Here is a 13846-nt window from a genome sequence, read left to right as displayed (position 1 = left end):
CCCCCCCCCCCCCCCCCTTAAAAAAAAGAAAATAAAAGAAAAACTAACACTGTCTAGTCTAATGTGTCATGTGGCAAGCATGTGACAAAAAAGTTGAAAATACCCCTGAGCCCTAAAAACCGCCCATTTTGAATTTTGAAAAGGATAAGTGAGGGATTCTTTTTCACCTGAGGAATATTTTGTCTTTTTTTTTGTCATGTGCTGGACTTGTGATATTAGTCTTGACGGTGTTATATTGGGGATTAAATGTGTGAGCTTCATGGGTGTTTAGTGGAATAAAAAGAGTTCAGGGGGTTTAGCAGAATAAAATTAGTTCTGGATGGTCATCTGCTCTCCCAAAGTTCGTGGTTTTTTTGTGAACTTAACCCTAAATATATTGAAGTATGACATGTTCAATGTGTTTTAAATGTTCTAGAAAAGTTACTGTCGACTAGTAGGGAGCATGAGGCTTGAACTTTAGTACTCTTTGAGGGAGAATGATGCTTAAACTTTATACCCTTGGTGACCTTGTCAGAGCCTATCTGATAACTTACTTGTGCTAGATGTGATATTGTTATTTCACGTGAAAAATGAGTCTGATGGTGGAGTTGGATCTGTTTATCTTTACTAGTCTATGTATTTTTTTAATTTTTTTTCAGATAATTCACTTTCATGGGACACTTTATTTCCCCATGTTTCTTCTATCAGACTTGGTTATCTTCTTTTTCCTTCAAGATAGTTTTCATTTACCCTTGTTATGTTCAAATGTTATAATACTGAGAACTCTTCAATGGTGCAGTGCTATTGTTACGTTTGTGATACGCCAGCTCCTTGCAAAACTTGGAAGGGATCTCTTCTTTCACATTGCCACGCATCTGACAAGCAATTGATGTGGAAAGACTTGAGGACTGCTCACCGAAAAAAAGAATCAGAATTGAAATCCTGACTTAACTTATGGTGACCATCTTCACGGTTAAAAGCTCTTAACTGTTTTAATTGTATATGTGCAGTTTCAAAGGATGTAATACAGTTCTGAAAATCTTGTCATGGTGTCAAATTCCAAACATAGTTATGTTGCCACCTTAGTTCATATTGTCATGGTGACGAAAATTGCACCACCAAAACAATATCAAATACGGCTGTGTCACGTAGCTGTCTTTGACGAGCCTCTTCGCTAAGATTTCCTATAGATTGAAGAAAAGGTGAGAGGAGAATCTTGAGAAATATTGTTATATAGCAGTGCTATTTTATGGCTTGATAATTTTGAAAACATTTCATTCAGTTATTCTTTTCTGGAAGTTGCACGATCTCATTGGGAATAAGACATACATTCTCTAAACCCCGCACGGTTTTCAGCACTGGTCTTGTAAGAAAAGAAAAGCAAAAAAAAAAAAAAAAGAAAGGAATCTATAGTTATCAAATTGGAAGGAGAGAATTGAAGTTACTACTTTGAAAGGTAAACAAATCTGAGTTCTTAAACAAATTTCTGCCTTTAACATTAAATATCATTTTAGAATGATCCTCCGATGTAAACCATGATTTGCTTCTAGAAACATATTTGCGCTTCCTATATTGGCCTAAAAGTTAAGAAAAGAAAAAGAAATAAAGAAATAAATAAATTGACTCTTTCTAAATCATATTTGTGCTTCTTATATTGATCGAAAATTTTGAAAAAGAGGGGGGAGGAAAAAAAAATGTCTCTAAGACTATCTCCAGCAGGAGTCGAAATTTTAACTTTCTCTCTCCTGCCACATCACTTTATTCCCCCTCCACATAATTCAACAATCTCTATTTTCTATCATCTCTACAGCAGGAGTTTTTTCAAAAGATTTTTACTTTATTTGGGACCCACTATAACCCCATCACTCCAACATATATACCCCACCTTATTTATTCATTTCTTTTTCTTATTTCATATATATTACTACTACTACTATTATTATTACTAATATAACTCATTTATTTATAATTATAATTTTTTAATATTTACATAAATAATATATATTATTAATTTAATTTTTGATAATATTTTTATATTAACAAAAAACACACGATTTTATTAAGCATACGGAAAAGTCAAACACACACAAATTATTGAAAACATTAAAGAAAACACACATTAAATTGGTAAATCTAATCAGAGGTTGTTCCAAATTTCTGCCAAATGTGCTCGATGAGATCCTTTTTCAACTGAATATGTTGGCTCCTATCTCGTAGTTCGGCTCTAGTATGATTATCCGATCCGGATCGGTCTCGAACATGGACTTGAAACTCAGGCAATACGTCTGTTTGAACACTGGAAGAGGCGGAAGAGCTAGGATTGTTTGACGGTTCAAAGTCGATATTTTCCCAGTTTCGCGAATACGAATCTCGTTCATCTTCCACTATCATGTTATGTAAAATAATGCACGCCCTCATTATTTTACCTAAGACTTCAAGATCCCACGTTCGAGCTGGTTGGCGGACAATAGCAAACCGTGCTTGGAGAACCCCGAATGCGCGCTCCACGTCCTTCCTGCATGACTCCTGTTGTTTGGCAAAACATTGTTGTTTGGATCCCTGGGGCATTTGAATTGACTGGACGAAGACAGGCCATTTTGGATAGATTCCGTCAGCAAGATAGTATGCAATATTGTACTGCCGTCCATTAACAGTGAAGTTTACCATTGGAGCTTCACCAGACTCAATGTCATCAAAAACGGGTGACCTATCTAGTACATTTATGTCATTCAAACTACAAGGAAGCCCAAAAAAAGCATGCCATATCCACAAATCATATGATGCAACTGCCTCGAGAATAACTGTTGCTGTGCCCTTGTGTCCACTAGTAAACTGCCCTTGCCAAGCCTTTGGACAATTTTTTCACTGCCAATGCATGCAATCGATACTTCCAATCATCCCTAGGAAACCACGCTCTTGTCCAACTAGGATTAACCTCTGCAAGTCTTGCACATTGGGTCGTCTTAAGTATTCATCTTGAAACAAGGCTATTACCCCTTCGCAAAACCTTTGAGTACACTCAACCGCAGTAGATTCTCCTATCTTCACGTACTCATCACAAACATCAACTGCTACTCCATATGTGAGCATGCGTAGGGCAGCAGTACACTTTTGGATAAGGGTTAAACCAAGCTTGCCCGCATTATTACGACGTTGTGTGAAGTAAACGTCGAAATTTGACATAGAATCCACAATTCGTAGAACGAGAGGCCTATTCATTCGATACCTTCGTCGAAATTGGGCATCAGTGTATGTGCATGATTCGACAAAGTAGTGGGCCATGAGCCTCTCATGCGCTGCTTGATGATCTCTATATATGGACTTTCTCTTGCGCGGTTGTTCTTCTCTCCTAAGCAACTCTTCAAGCAGTTCTTGTTGCCTATCAAACATTTTATCTTCTAACTCCCATTCTTGTTGGAAGTATTCGAGATTGAATTCATTTAGGTTTGGATCCATTGGAGGGTATGTAGAAAAAATGTTGATAGGTATACTCCAAGTTGTGCATTTGGTCAGCATTTATAATAAAAACCTTTGTTCAAAAACATGCAATTGCAACGACATGTGGCGTATGGCATGCATTCTGTCTTTAATTGCATAGAGTGGTCAATTCATACCAGAGAGTTGTCAATTCAACCCTTGTCTTTAATTACAGAGAGTTGTCAATGAATGCCTTGTCTTTAATTGCATAAAGTGGTCAATTCAACCCTTTGTCTTTAATTGCAGGGAGTTGTCAATTCATGTCTTGTCTTTAATTGCAGAGACTTGTCAATTCAACCCTTTGTCTTTAATTACAGAGAGTTGTCAATTCATGCCTTGTCTTTAATTGCATGGAGTGGTCAATTCAACCCTTCGTCTTTAATTGCAGGGAGTTATCAATTCATACCAGAGAGTTGTCAATTCATACATTTTTTTAACTTTAATTGCAGAGACTTGTCAATTCAATTGGAGAGGGAGTAGTCATTTCAATTGGATTTATTCAAATAAAAAACAACCATTTTATTCAAGTAGTCTAAGCTTATACTTCTTGATTCTTGCACATATGTTATCTCTGCAGTCGAAACCTTATCTTTAATCTACTTTCTGATTTGGTCATTAACAATTTCTTTCGTGAACTTTTCTTAGAACTCATTAGTGCCAGGTCCGATATGACTTCGATGTATCAGGTCCGATATGACTAGAGTTGATAGATAAATGCACTCATATTGTAAGTCAAAAAATTGCATTTGCATCCTCCTGTGGTTTATTAATGTTCTCTTCATTTCGATGAAATTTACCCTGTAAATATAAACACCTCCACATTAGATTCGTTTTCAGCCTCACTCAAAATAGCATGCACGTATCCAAAATCTAAACCGTCAAAAACGGAAAATAGCGAGTACCCAAGGGAAAACTAACAGGAGAGCAATACATTCTGGCCCTTCCCCGAGCTCAGTAAAGAGCTCCCTGCTGTTGGATTCTACGGAGACAACTTAAAAAGAACATGAAAAAGCCATAGTCCGGCCCTGAGCCGAGCTCAGTCATAGGTCGCTGCATATGAGTTCCATATACAACTTAAAAGAACATGAAACCTTTGCAGGATGCTACTTACAGACGAAGCTGTTTTATAAAAGCTGACACTGTTTTGATAACAGGAGGTTCCTCCTTACCCATCAAATTCGAGTTTTAACAAATGATGGAATAGGCAATAAGCAGAAGGGCTGGGTTTCAAAGTACATTTTATCCCCCAACTGCTTCACAATGGAAGGTAAATGATAAAGCTAGCAGCAATAATTTAAGAAATGCTAACAGGCTGTTGAAATCAATGGGTGGGCTTGACCCCAACAATTATAGGGGGAGCCCCTCTTGTTGTCTTCACGTAGGAGACATATTCATTGAAGTGCATGGTGTAGAGGGTGCTCTGGTAGCGTGTGATGTTAAGCCTCTTGCGGTGTGCCTCGGTGATGTGCCCATTGTATCCCGCTTTCCTCATCAATGAATCGATAGTTTCGATCTTTGTCCAACCTATGTTTCGACAAGATGGAAGTTTCTGTTCAGGAAGTGATTAAAAAGGAAAGAAACAAGAAATGATATGAGAATATTCAACGTGCGAAGAATAGAGTTAGAATTTTCACCATCCAATTTACACAATCAATACATGTGACATCTACATTGGACATATATGCCTATTTGGATGGAAAATAGCCTAATAATCTAATCATCAGATACAAATTAACTGTGTAAGTACAAATTTAATATAGGTTATTTTTCATCAAATATGCAATTATCTCAGCATAAGTATTGTTTAGCATTATGTTCATCATACTTAGTTAATAATCTAACTAGATTTGAACAAAAACAAGTGGGTTCTAAATAATAAAGGTCCAGTACTTACACCATGATCAGAATTTTCTAAGGTGGAAACTAACCAAAGTTTAAGTAATGAGATCCTTGCTTGTCACAAATTAAAAATCAAATTATCACAATATGCTAGTTCCAGAACATGGATGGTTTATGTAAGATAGTACTTGATTTCATTTCTTTGATTTTGCAAGGACAATGTGCCTCGGATAAGGCAAGTGACATATAGCAAGTATAATTTGCCTCAGAAAAGACTAACAATACAAGATGTACTGTCAAGCAATTTCACATCAATTGTTCAGGTTTCAAAAGCTAAAACGTGACCCATCTCTGAAATTCCTTATTTTTGTCTATCCAAGTTCGAGCCCTGATTCTGATTGGGTCAATAATTTTATATCACCAAAGGCAATGGAAAATACTAAGCCTTTGCCAATTCATGACTTACCATAAAGCAACAAAATAAACTAAAGGAACCCACCCCGCGCACAAAGAAGAGTATAGAATGTACCTTCATGGGCAGCCACCTCTGGCAAGTAAGTTCCGCTGCGCCTTATATTGTTATCAGGGTCAGTAAACTCAATAATTAAACCATGCTTTCCAACCTATGAGATAAAAATTCCATCACCACCACCATACAAACATATAGTTACCGACTGTAAATGGCAGAGATAATATGAGGGAAAAAGAAATGTTTGGCCTGGTCATAAAGAGTAAAACAGGGGACAAATGCTATATAGATGCGTCAACAAAAAAGCCAGAAAAACATGTCACTGAAATCTCTTAATAATAATAATAATAATAATAGTAGTAGTAGTAGTAGTAGAAAGTTATTGGTACTCATGTACGCAGACCTATAAGTTAGTTATTCCCATGCATAGTAAGCCAATAGTAAAAAAATTAGAATATATGATCATATCCTACATCAAAGTTCTGCAAAGTATTCAAAAGTTATGCCATCCATTTTTTGGACGATATTAGATCTTATTTACATCTATATGGTGTGATCATCAAAGCAAATTGATAAAGTACTCTCCCTACGACATTATTAAAAAAAAAGAAGCAGGGTTCTCTAGGGCCAGACCTCCCAATCAAGGTAGTGAAGAGCAGACTCATAATTAGTTAGTACGGAAACTGTACATTCCAAAAATGGTAATTCTTTAGCTTGTATTGGAGAGAATCGGCGGTCCCTCAGCGCACTGCAAGAGCAAACATGAGTTTTGATTAGCTGAGGTTTTATGACACTTTGCATGGAACAACACCAGGGCCTTACAAAAGTTTCTGAAGAACACCTGGTAAATTAGCATGGACTTGCACTTCAAAGAATAGTAAAATATCAGATAGGGAACTAGATATAGTGGCTTGACCATAAGTAGAAGATATACCATATCCACTACACCAGCAAACATGACAGATAATCAAATTGAAATGAACAAGATCTAGGGATTTAAAAAACATTGATAAATTCCACACAAACCAAAAGTTCTAACTCTTGTCCTACTTTGTACAATGTTGTGTGTCCCACATCAATGTTTCGTAGCCCCAGTAGAACAAGATAACAACTATAACAGCATTGGCTAAAGTAACTTAACCAAGAAGAATAACTATCATCAGAAATAGCAAACAAATATATGGTTTTCAGGGATAAAACCAGGTCCAGCAGATCCATTGGTAACAGATAAGCCAGGTAAAGTTCTTATTGGCAGGTCTAATTGTTGGTAATTAGTAGCAATTGACCACACTATACATAATAATTGAAAACTTATATTAGGAAAAGAAAGCAATAGGAGGAGTTACAATAGCCAAAAAAGTAAACCAATTTGCTTAACAGATTTAGAGTAAAAATATTTTCTTTCACCCTAAAATCACATTCATCCTAAAAACAGCTATCCCAATATCTTCCATTTGTTTTCTTTCAAGCTAGTACATAGTTTTTAAAAGATGAAAAAAGTAAGAGAAGGGTCTAAGAAATAGTAAAAATGCAAGGATGGTCACTTTTTTGACCAGGATCTACTTGATGATATATTACAGCAGAAATTTAATCAGTTATATGGTGTGATATATTATGGCTGTATAATGACCAACTCTAATTTCTTAAGCCTGTGCCATGAGCATAAGAAACACAGTTTTCCTACTTATTGATGTACAGAACCTTTTTCCTTGCGGCTCACACTTACCCAATAAAATATATATAGAAAACCCCATATTCACCATTTAACAATTGCAGTTCCAAAAGTGAAAAGGCATGCATCGCCACAATATATAACCAAAAATTTCACCTAATTCCTCTTCTTCCACTTAACATAGCTTAAGCAACCCCAATCAAGCTGCATTATGCTTTGATTTTGTATCTACTTGGTTTTATTAATCCTTTTTTTTTTCCAAGAGCTGTTTGTGCATATTGATTTACAAAGAATATCAGGTGTCTATATACCAAAACATCAAAAGTAATGAAGAACTAAATTAATCAACATATCAAAAGTAAGTAAGTAATGGAAATGGAATGTTGACGTACTAGAGGATTGAACCAAAAACTAGCTTGATTCTAAAATCAGTCAGCAAGAACTGCCAGGTTCCATCTTTCAAAACAGTGAACGCCGCAAGAGTTCTTGTCAAACATATAAGCTATCGAAGCAAACTTCTATAACTTAAAGCTTAAAGGACAAAAGAAAATGAGAAATATTGAGAATTAAGACCTATGATAAAATATAATCAGATAAACAAGTAAAACCGCTCCACCAACAAAAAAGTTATTAAACAATGAACTGCATTTACACCCATCAATGTATGCCAGTACATTTAAGAACTCAACTACTATTGGCTAAAATCATAAACAATTGGATGCATAAACAACTGGATACTATGAGTCAATATTTAAACAATTTTGCAACCATGTATAGTTACATTTATGCAATCTAAACATTTCATTTCCCTCTTGCATTCAAGAGGTTAATACATATATGGCGAAGCCATATATAGCACATACCTGAAGCATATGGCCAATTTTTGACACGGTCGGCTAATCCATAATAAGTTGCACTATCAATAATTAAGATAAATTAATGACCTGCTAACATTATTATCAAACAAATGCATGAGAAATTCAACAATAACATGTATTGATCACTAAGGTAGAAAAATGCACATGACATAATGATTGCAGCGTGCGTGCGTATTGTACATGCTTCCTTACAACCTGAGGTCAAACAGATGGATAATAAATCCAGTTTTTCTATTGTTTTCAATTACTACTATTTCCTTCTCTTTACCGTCTTCTAAGATAATTAAGATTAACTAGTTTTCAAATAAGTAATAACATAAAATGATAAAAGAAAATGAAAACAAAGAGCATGCCAGAAAAAAAGATACTGCTGGTTATGTAATAAAATAATCAACACAGAAAATGCAGGAAGAGTGCAGAAAGACACAACGAAAATACCTAGTTAAAGCATAATCCCTAAAACCATTGATCAGGTCCCGAGCTTCTAGTGTACCAATACAACCCCGTAAGCGTGGCTCAGCACCATTAATAGCTTTCTTCCAAGTAACAAACAGTGGGCTGAAATCAGAAAGCATTTATGACAGATCAGTTCTTCACTACTCGCTAGTTATCAACTAAAGCAATAGACGCACAATAAAAAAATCTGTAAATAAAACCTAAAGGCTAACTAACAAATATCTAGAGCCTTCTGAAGGTAAGAGTCAATTGATATAACACATGAAATGCATTAAACCATTAAGTGCCTTAATTTAACCAAATGATTAAGGATATCAACCGAAGCCACTCCAAAGGTATAAACAATGCATGAAATTAGATAAATGCAAGAAAAACATCAATCTAACCATGGTTGCAAAATAATGTTCGTAAGAGTACTTTAGAGTCTGAAAATTCTGATATTAAATTTTTAGAGAACTATCATAAGTTGTTTGAGTTAGGCTAAAGAAGATACGAAAACTTTGTTATTGACTACTTGGCTTAAAAAGAATACTAATACAAAGTAATCTTTGCTAAGGAAAAGATAATTGATATTCTTAAACTATATCTCTAGAATAAGCGAGTTGTAAATTCTAAGTCCAAGTTCAACTGTATCAATTCATGATGTGCTCCCAATTTGGATCACCAAAATTGGGGAACCGAAAAATAATATTCACGAGTCATCACTAATTGGTTAAATGAGCTCTATTGCTCAACTTAGCTTGTTTTGAGCATTTTTTTAAAACCTTGACTCGAAGCTTTTGGTTACATATGGCTTAAAAGTTTGGAGGTCAAACTTTGGGTTTTAATGCAACTAGAATTTTGTTGTGTTTTCTAATCAGAGTACTTTGCTTTCTATTTGTTAAAAAGATAAGAGTTTCTATTATTATAATCCTTACATGTTTTCAAATGTGTGCATATTACTCTCTATGCACATTCACATAATAATACCAGCATAAACCACACTCAACTAGAAAATTAACTTTTCATCGTCCCTATTATTAATTATTTTATCCTTTTGTATGTTTCATTCTTTTTCTATTCTTGTCTTACAATCCTGTTGCACTCAGAGAGATAAATTGTAAATTATTTTACCCTTTTGTATGTTTCATTCTTTTTCTATCCTTCATAAATTCATATATAAGTGAGGAAAGATGAAAAAGTTTATTTTTAAGCCACTGACCAATTAGATACTCAATTGAACCTAGAAATAAACAGACACATTGAGGACTCTAGCTTCATAGATAGATACATAATTGCATGAAAATTCAAGTAAGACACATCATCATTTTGCATGATGGATCCTTTTTGTCTACTTTAGGACAGTGATGAGTCTTAACACCTATGGCAATTCATTTCGGTTCAACACCTTGTCAATTCATTTCAGTTCAGCACCTTGTCAATTTTTGTCAATAATAATTTTGAAAACAATACAGATATAAATTATTTGTATTGCCCAACACGAAAATAAAAAGAAAAATATTCTATTAGCATTTCCTGATCATGCTAGGAATCCTATGGAACAAAAGTATCTAAAATCTCAGTTATCCGTTCAAACTGGACGCAGTTAAAGGTGGGAAAAGCCCCAAATAGAAACACAATACAAACAAGCAGAAGCTCATGCAAGCAGTAGAAACAGGTCAAATAGAGACCAACAAAATCAAGCATTTTTGCAAACTGCACGAGCTTATCAATGAAATGATAAAATAATTACTTAAAAATCCTTACCCTACTCAGACCAATGAAAAGATCAAATCTTTGAATCAAGTTCAACCTTAAATCAAACAAGTAATCAACTTTGCCCATGCTAGTGTTCTTTACAATCATCAAAAGACACAATCAGAAACAATGCACTCAATTTTAACCAAACAGAACCTAAAAACTAACAGAAATTGCATTCAACGATCAGACCAAAGAAATTACAAAAAATTAAAAATTAAAAAAATTGAACAGATTCTCACTGTTCGCCTTCATCGAAAGAGGGAGGAGGCGCCTGATCGCTGTTGTAATGGGCAACGAGGGTATCGAAGCAGTAGACCGCCATTTCGCGATTGGCCGACACCATCTTGAACCGGGCGAAACGGGCGAGATATCGGGTTTGGGTTGCAGGATCCGAGACCCGCACCGGAGTACAGAGAGCTCCGGGTGTTGGATCGGCGGATCTCGGGAAGGGAGAAGGCCGACCCGTTAGTTTGGGCGATGAGAGAGAGAAGAAAAAGAAACAAAAGTTGAGGGATTTTTGGGGAAGAGGAAGAAATAGTCAGCTTTCTTCTTACGTCGACAATATCTGTTGCATATTAAAAAAGTATCAGATGTTTTTTTTCCGGAATTAGCCTTCGAACATTTTCTTTATTACCTGTTGAGTCTCTCCTCGGGTAGTCCCATAAATTCCGCTAAACCCCTCAATACTTTGGAGCGTTGCGCACGCAACCCCCAAACTTTGTTTTTCCACTAAAACAAAAAAAATAAAAGAAAATTCCACTTAACACTCCAAGGGGCTGTTTGGTTGTTGTTGGTAAAGTTGTGTTTTTATGACACAACTTGAAAAGTTGTTGTCCACCTCATCAATTACACTTTTATATTTTTCTTTGTTTGTTTTTTATTCCATTGGAATCATAAAACACTTGTTTGGTTTGCAAAATAAAACTTTAATTGTTTGTTTGGAAAGTGTAAAAAGTGGTCCCTACTCAAATGATCATATTGGTTGGAATTATTTTTTATTATTTTTTCCTAACTTCAATGTTAGCTTTCTCCTAAAATCATGTCTTTTTTTCATGAAATCAATTTACAAGCCACATCAGCATATGAAATCACTTTACACTATTTTCACAACTACAAACAAACAATTGAAAGTGATGAAAGCTGACATTGAGACCCACTTTTTTACACTTTACATCCTTTTACATGGTAAAAACATACAACCAAACAGCCCCCAAGTGAAGAGGTATCCGGGATTTTCAAAGATGTTATTCAACATAACATTGCTGCATATTGTGGATCGCAGATCAAAGAATAAGGCGATGAGGGTAAATTTCATTAGATCATTAGAAAGTTAGAGGTAAATAGTGCCGACTGTAGGTAGTAGGTTTGATAAATGGAAAGGAGCTGGCCGTCAGGTAGAACGTTTGATTATTTCGGTAAAATCGAATTTGAAAAAAAAAATTGGAGGTCCCATCGAGAGTTAACTCGGGCTATTGGATTCAAAGTCCGATGTCCTGACCACTAGACCATGGAACCAGAGCTTTACTATGCATAGCATTTCTAAACTATTTTCACCATGAGAAGATGTTGGTTTTTTCATACTTTTAGCCAAATTGATAAATACCACCCTTAAGTTTTTAATTTAAACAAAAACCATCTTTACTGATCTTTACATTTCACATGTCACACCAAAATCCGATTTCAGCACGAAAAACACGTGAAATGCCCATTATATCCTCGCCCAAACACATGCACAGCATGTGGGACTTAATTAATTATTAAAGGCAAAGATTATTTGATACCAGTCCCCAAAAATTTCATACTTTCAATTAATACCCTAAATCATCATATGTTGAAATTAGCCCTAAAATCAATGCTAATCCTCACCAGAGAGCGTCATCCTCGCCGGAGAGGATTATGGGGAAGCTGAAATTAGGGTTTAGAGGGGTTTTTTTTCTTGGATTAGAGGGTAGGAGAGATAGAGGATTGAGGGGTGGTGAAGTCAAGTTTTATGGGAGGATTGAGGTTTTTTCCCCTTTGATTAGAGGAGTAGGAGAGGAAGGATTGAAAGGAGGTGAGATTAGGTTTAACGGTTGGGAATTAGGGTTTGGAGGCTTGGGTTAGCCATGAATGAGAGAAAGAGAGAGACTTGAGGAACTAATATCAAAATATGAAAGCTTTGGAGGACTAATATTTAAAAAAACTCTTATTTAATAATAATATTGGACACACATGGTCATTATGTGCTACAGGTGGGGGTAAAATGAGAATTTCACATGTTTTTGGGCTGAAATCGGGAAACATGTAGGTTAGTAAAAGTAATTTCTGTCAAAAATAAAAACTTAAGGTGACAAGCATCAATTTGGCTAAAAGTAAAGGTGATTATCATCTAAAAACCTAAATATATATTACTCGGACAGTTTAGACATAGCAACTTCTACCGTCTTGTGGGCAATCGGGTGGGGGTCAATGTAGGGGATTTATAACTAAGAATTTTATCAGAACACCCCATAGAAATAGGTAATTTATACTATTTACGAGTGGTTAGAGGATTAGTTTGGAAATTATAACTCTTCCATTTATAGTATAGATCATCCTACTCCTATATCATGGGCTCTAATAAGGATCCCTAATGGGAGGGGAACAAAAAAAAACTCTTCATATAAAGAGTGTAGGTGAGCCTCTACAGAAAATCATATAAGAAAGAAGGAAAACTTTTAGTAATATTAGAGAAATCATTAACTTTAAGCATGAAAATATATCTAATCTCTTTTGCTAAATTCTAGAAAGAAAGTAGGAAAAATTGTACCAAGGCCCTAATATTAAACGGCTCATGTGACAATGCCCTTAATGCTGAGTCAAGTGTTTTAGCCCCAAATTCAAACTGTATTTGTGTTTAAGGCCTAATCACACTGCCAACTAAGCAGTGAGAGAAAAAAACACCCCCAGTTGTTGGGTCCTTTTGTTTTGATGATGTTTAACAAATAATTTACCACTAATGTTGTTTGTCTAGTGTTTGTATTTTCGTATTTATTCTAGGCAAACAACATGTTGGAGGATGGATGAAATTGAGAATTCACGATCAAATCCAATGGAGGTTGGCGAAATTGTGGAGTGAAGCAATACAATTCAAGTTGAAGATCCAAGTTCAAGCTTCATCTGCAAGTTTACCAAGAAGAGCTTATTGAAGATCAAGATCAAGCTTGGGTAATTTAGTTTAGGTTTTTATATTATGTGTGTTAGTACTTTAAGCCCAATCATACACACACATACAAGTTTTGGTTTTGGTTTAGTTATGTAGATATGTGTGTTATGTACCTTAATTGTGAAGATTATATTGTATTACACTAGTACACC

General features: G+C 35.3%; 3 protein-coding genes across 3 annotated transcripts in view; 1 reads left to right on the top strand and 2 right to left on the bottom strand.

The window, feature by feature from the left end:
* Nucleotides 1-1126, top strand: part of LOC109837441 — a 13149-nt gene extending 12023 nt beyond the window's left edge. Inside the window, exon 3 of the mRNA XM_020405682.1 lies at nt 779-1126. Coding sequence (XP_020261271.1) covers nt 779-925 — 147 coding nt within the window. The 3' untranslated portion in view covers nt 926-1126. The remainder of the gene's footprint in view (nt 1-778) is intronic.
* Nucleotides 1258-3435, bottom strand: LOC109838693. The gene is made up of 4 exons (XM_020407114.1): nt 2974-3435; nt 2406-2826; nt 1428-1556; nt 1258-1337 (listed from the first exon to the last, which is right to left on the bottom strand). The coding sequence occupies exons 1-4, from the start codon at nt 3433-3435 to the stop codon at nt 1258-1260; spliced, it is 1092 nt and encodes a 363-aa protein (XP_020262703.1).
* On the bottom strand, nt 4455-11063 carry LOC109837440 (uncharacterized protein At2g38710-like). The gene is made up of 5 exons (XM_020405681.1): nt 10750-11063; nt 8753-8872; nt 6398-6512; nt 5825-5918; nt 4455-4980 (listed from the first exon to the last, which is right to left on the bottom strand). The coding sequence occupies exons 1-5, from the start codon at nt 10851-10853 to the stop codon at nt 4778-4780; spliced, it is 636 nt and encodes a 211-aa protein (XP_020261270.1). The 5' UTR covers nt 10854-11063; the 3' UTR covers nt 4455-4777.

This window comes from Asparagus officinalis, chromosome 4 (genome assembly GCF_001876935.1).
Source record: "Asparagus officinalis chromosome 4, Aspof.V1, whole genome shotgun sequence".
Taxonomy (NCBI): domain Eukaryota; kingdom Viridiplantae; phylum Streptophyta; class Magnoliopsida; order Asparagales; family Asparagaceae; genus Asparagus; species Asparagus officinalis.
The sequence above is the reverse complement of the archived record's forward strand: the minus strand, read 5'-3'. Positions and strand labels throughout refer to the sequence as shown.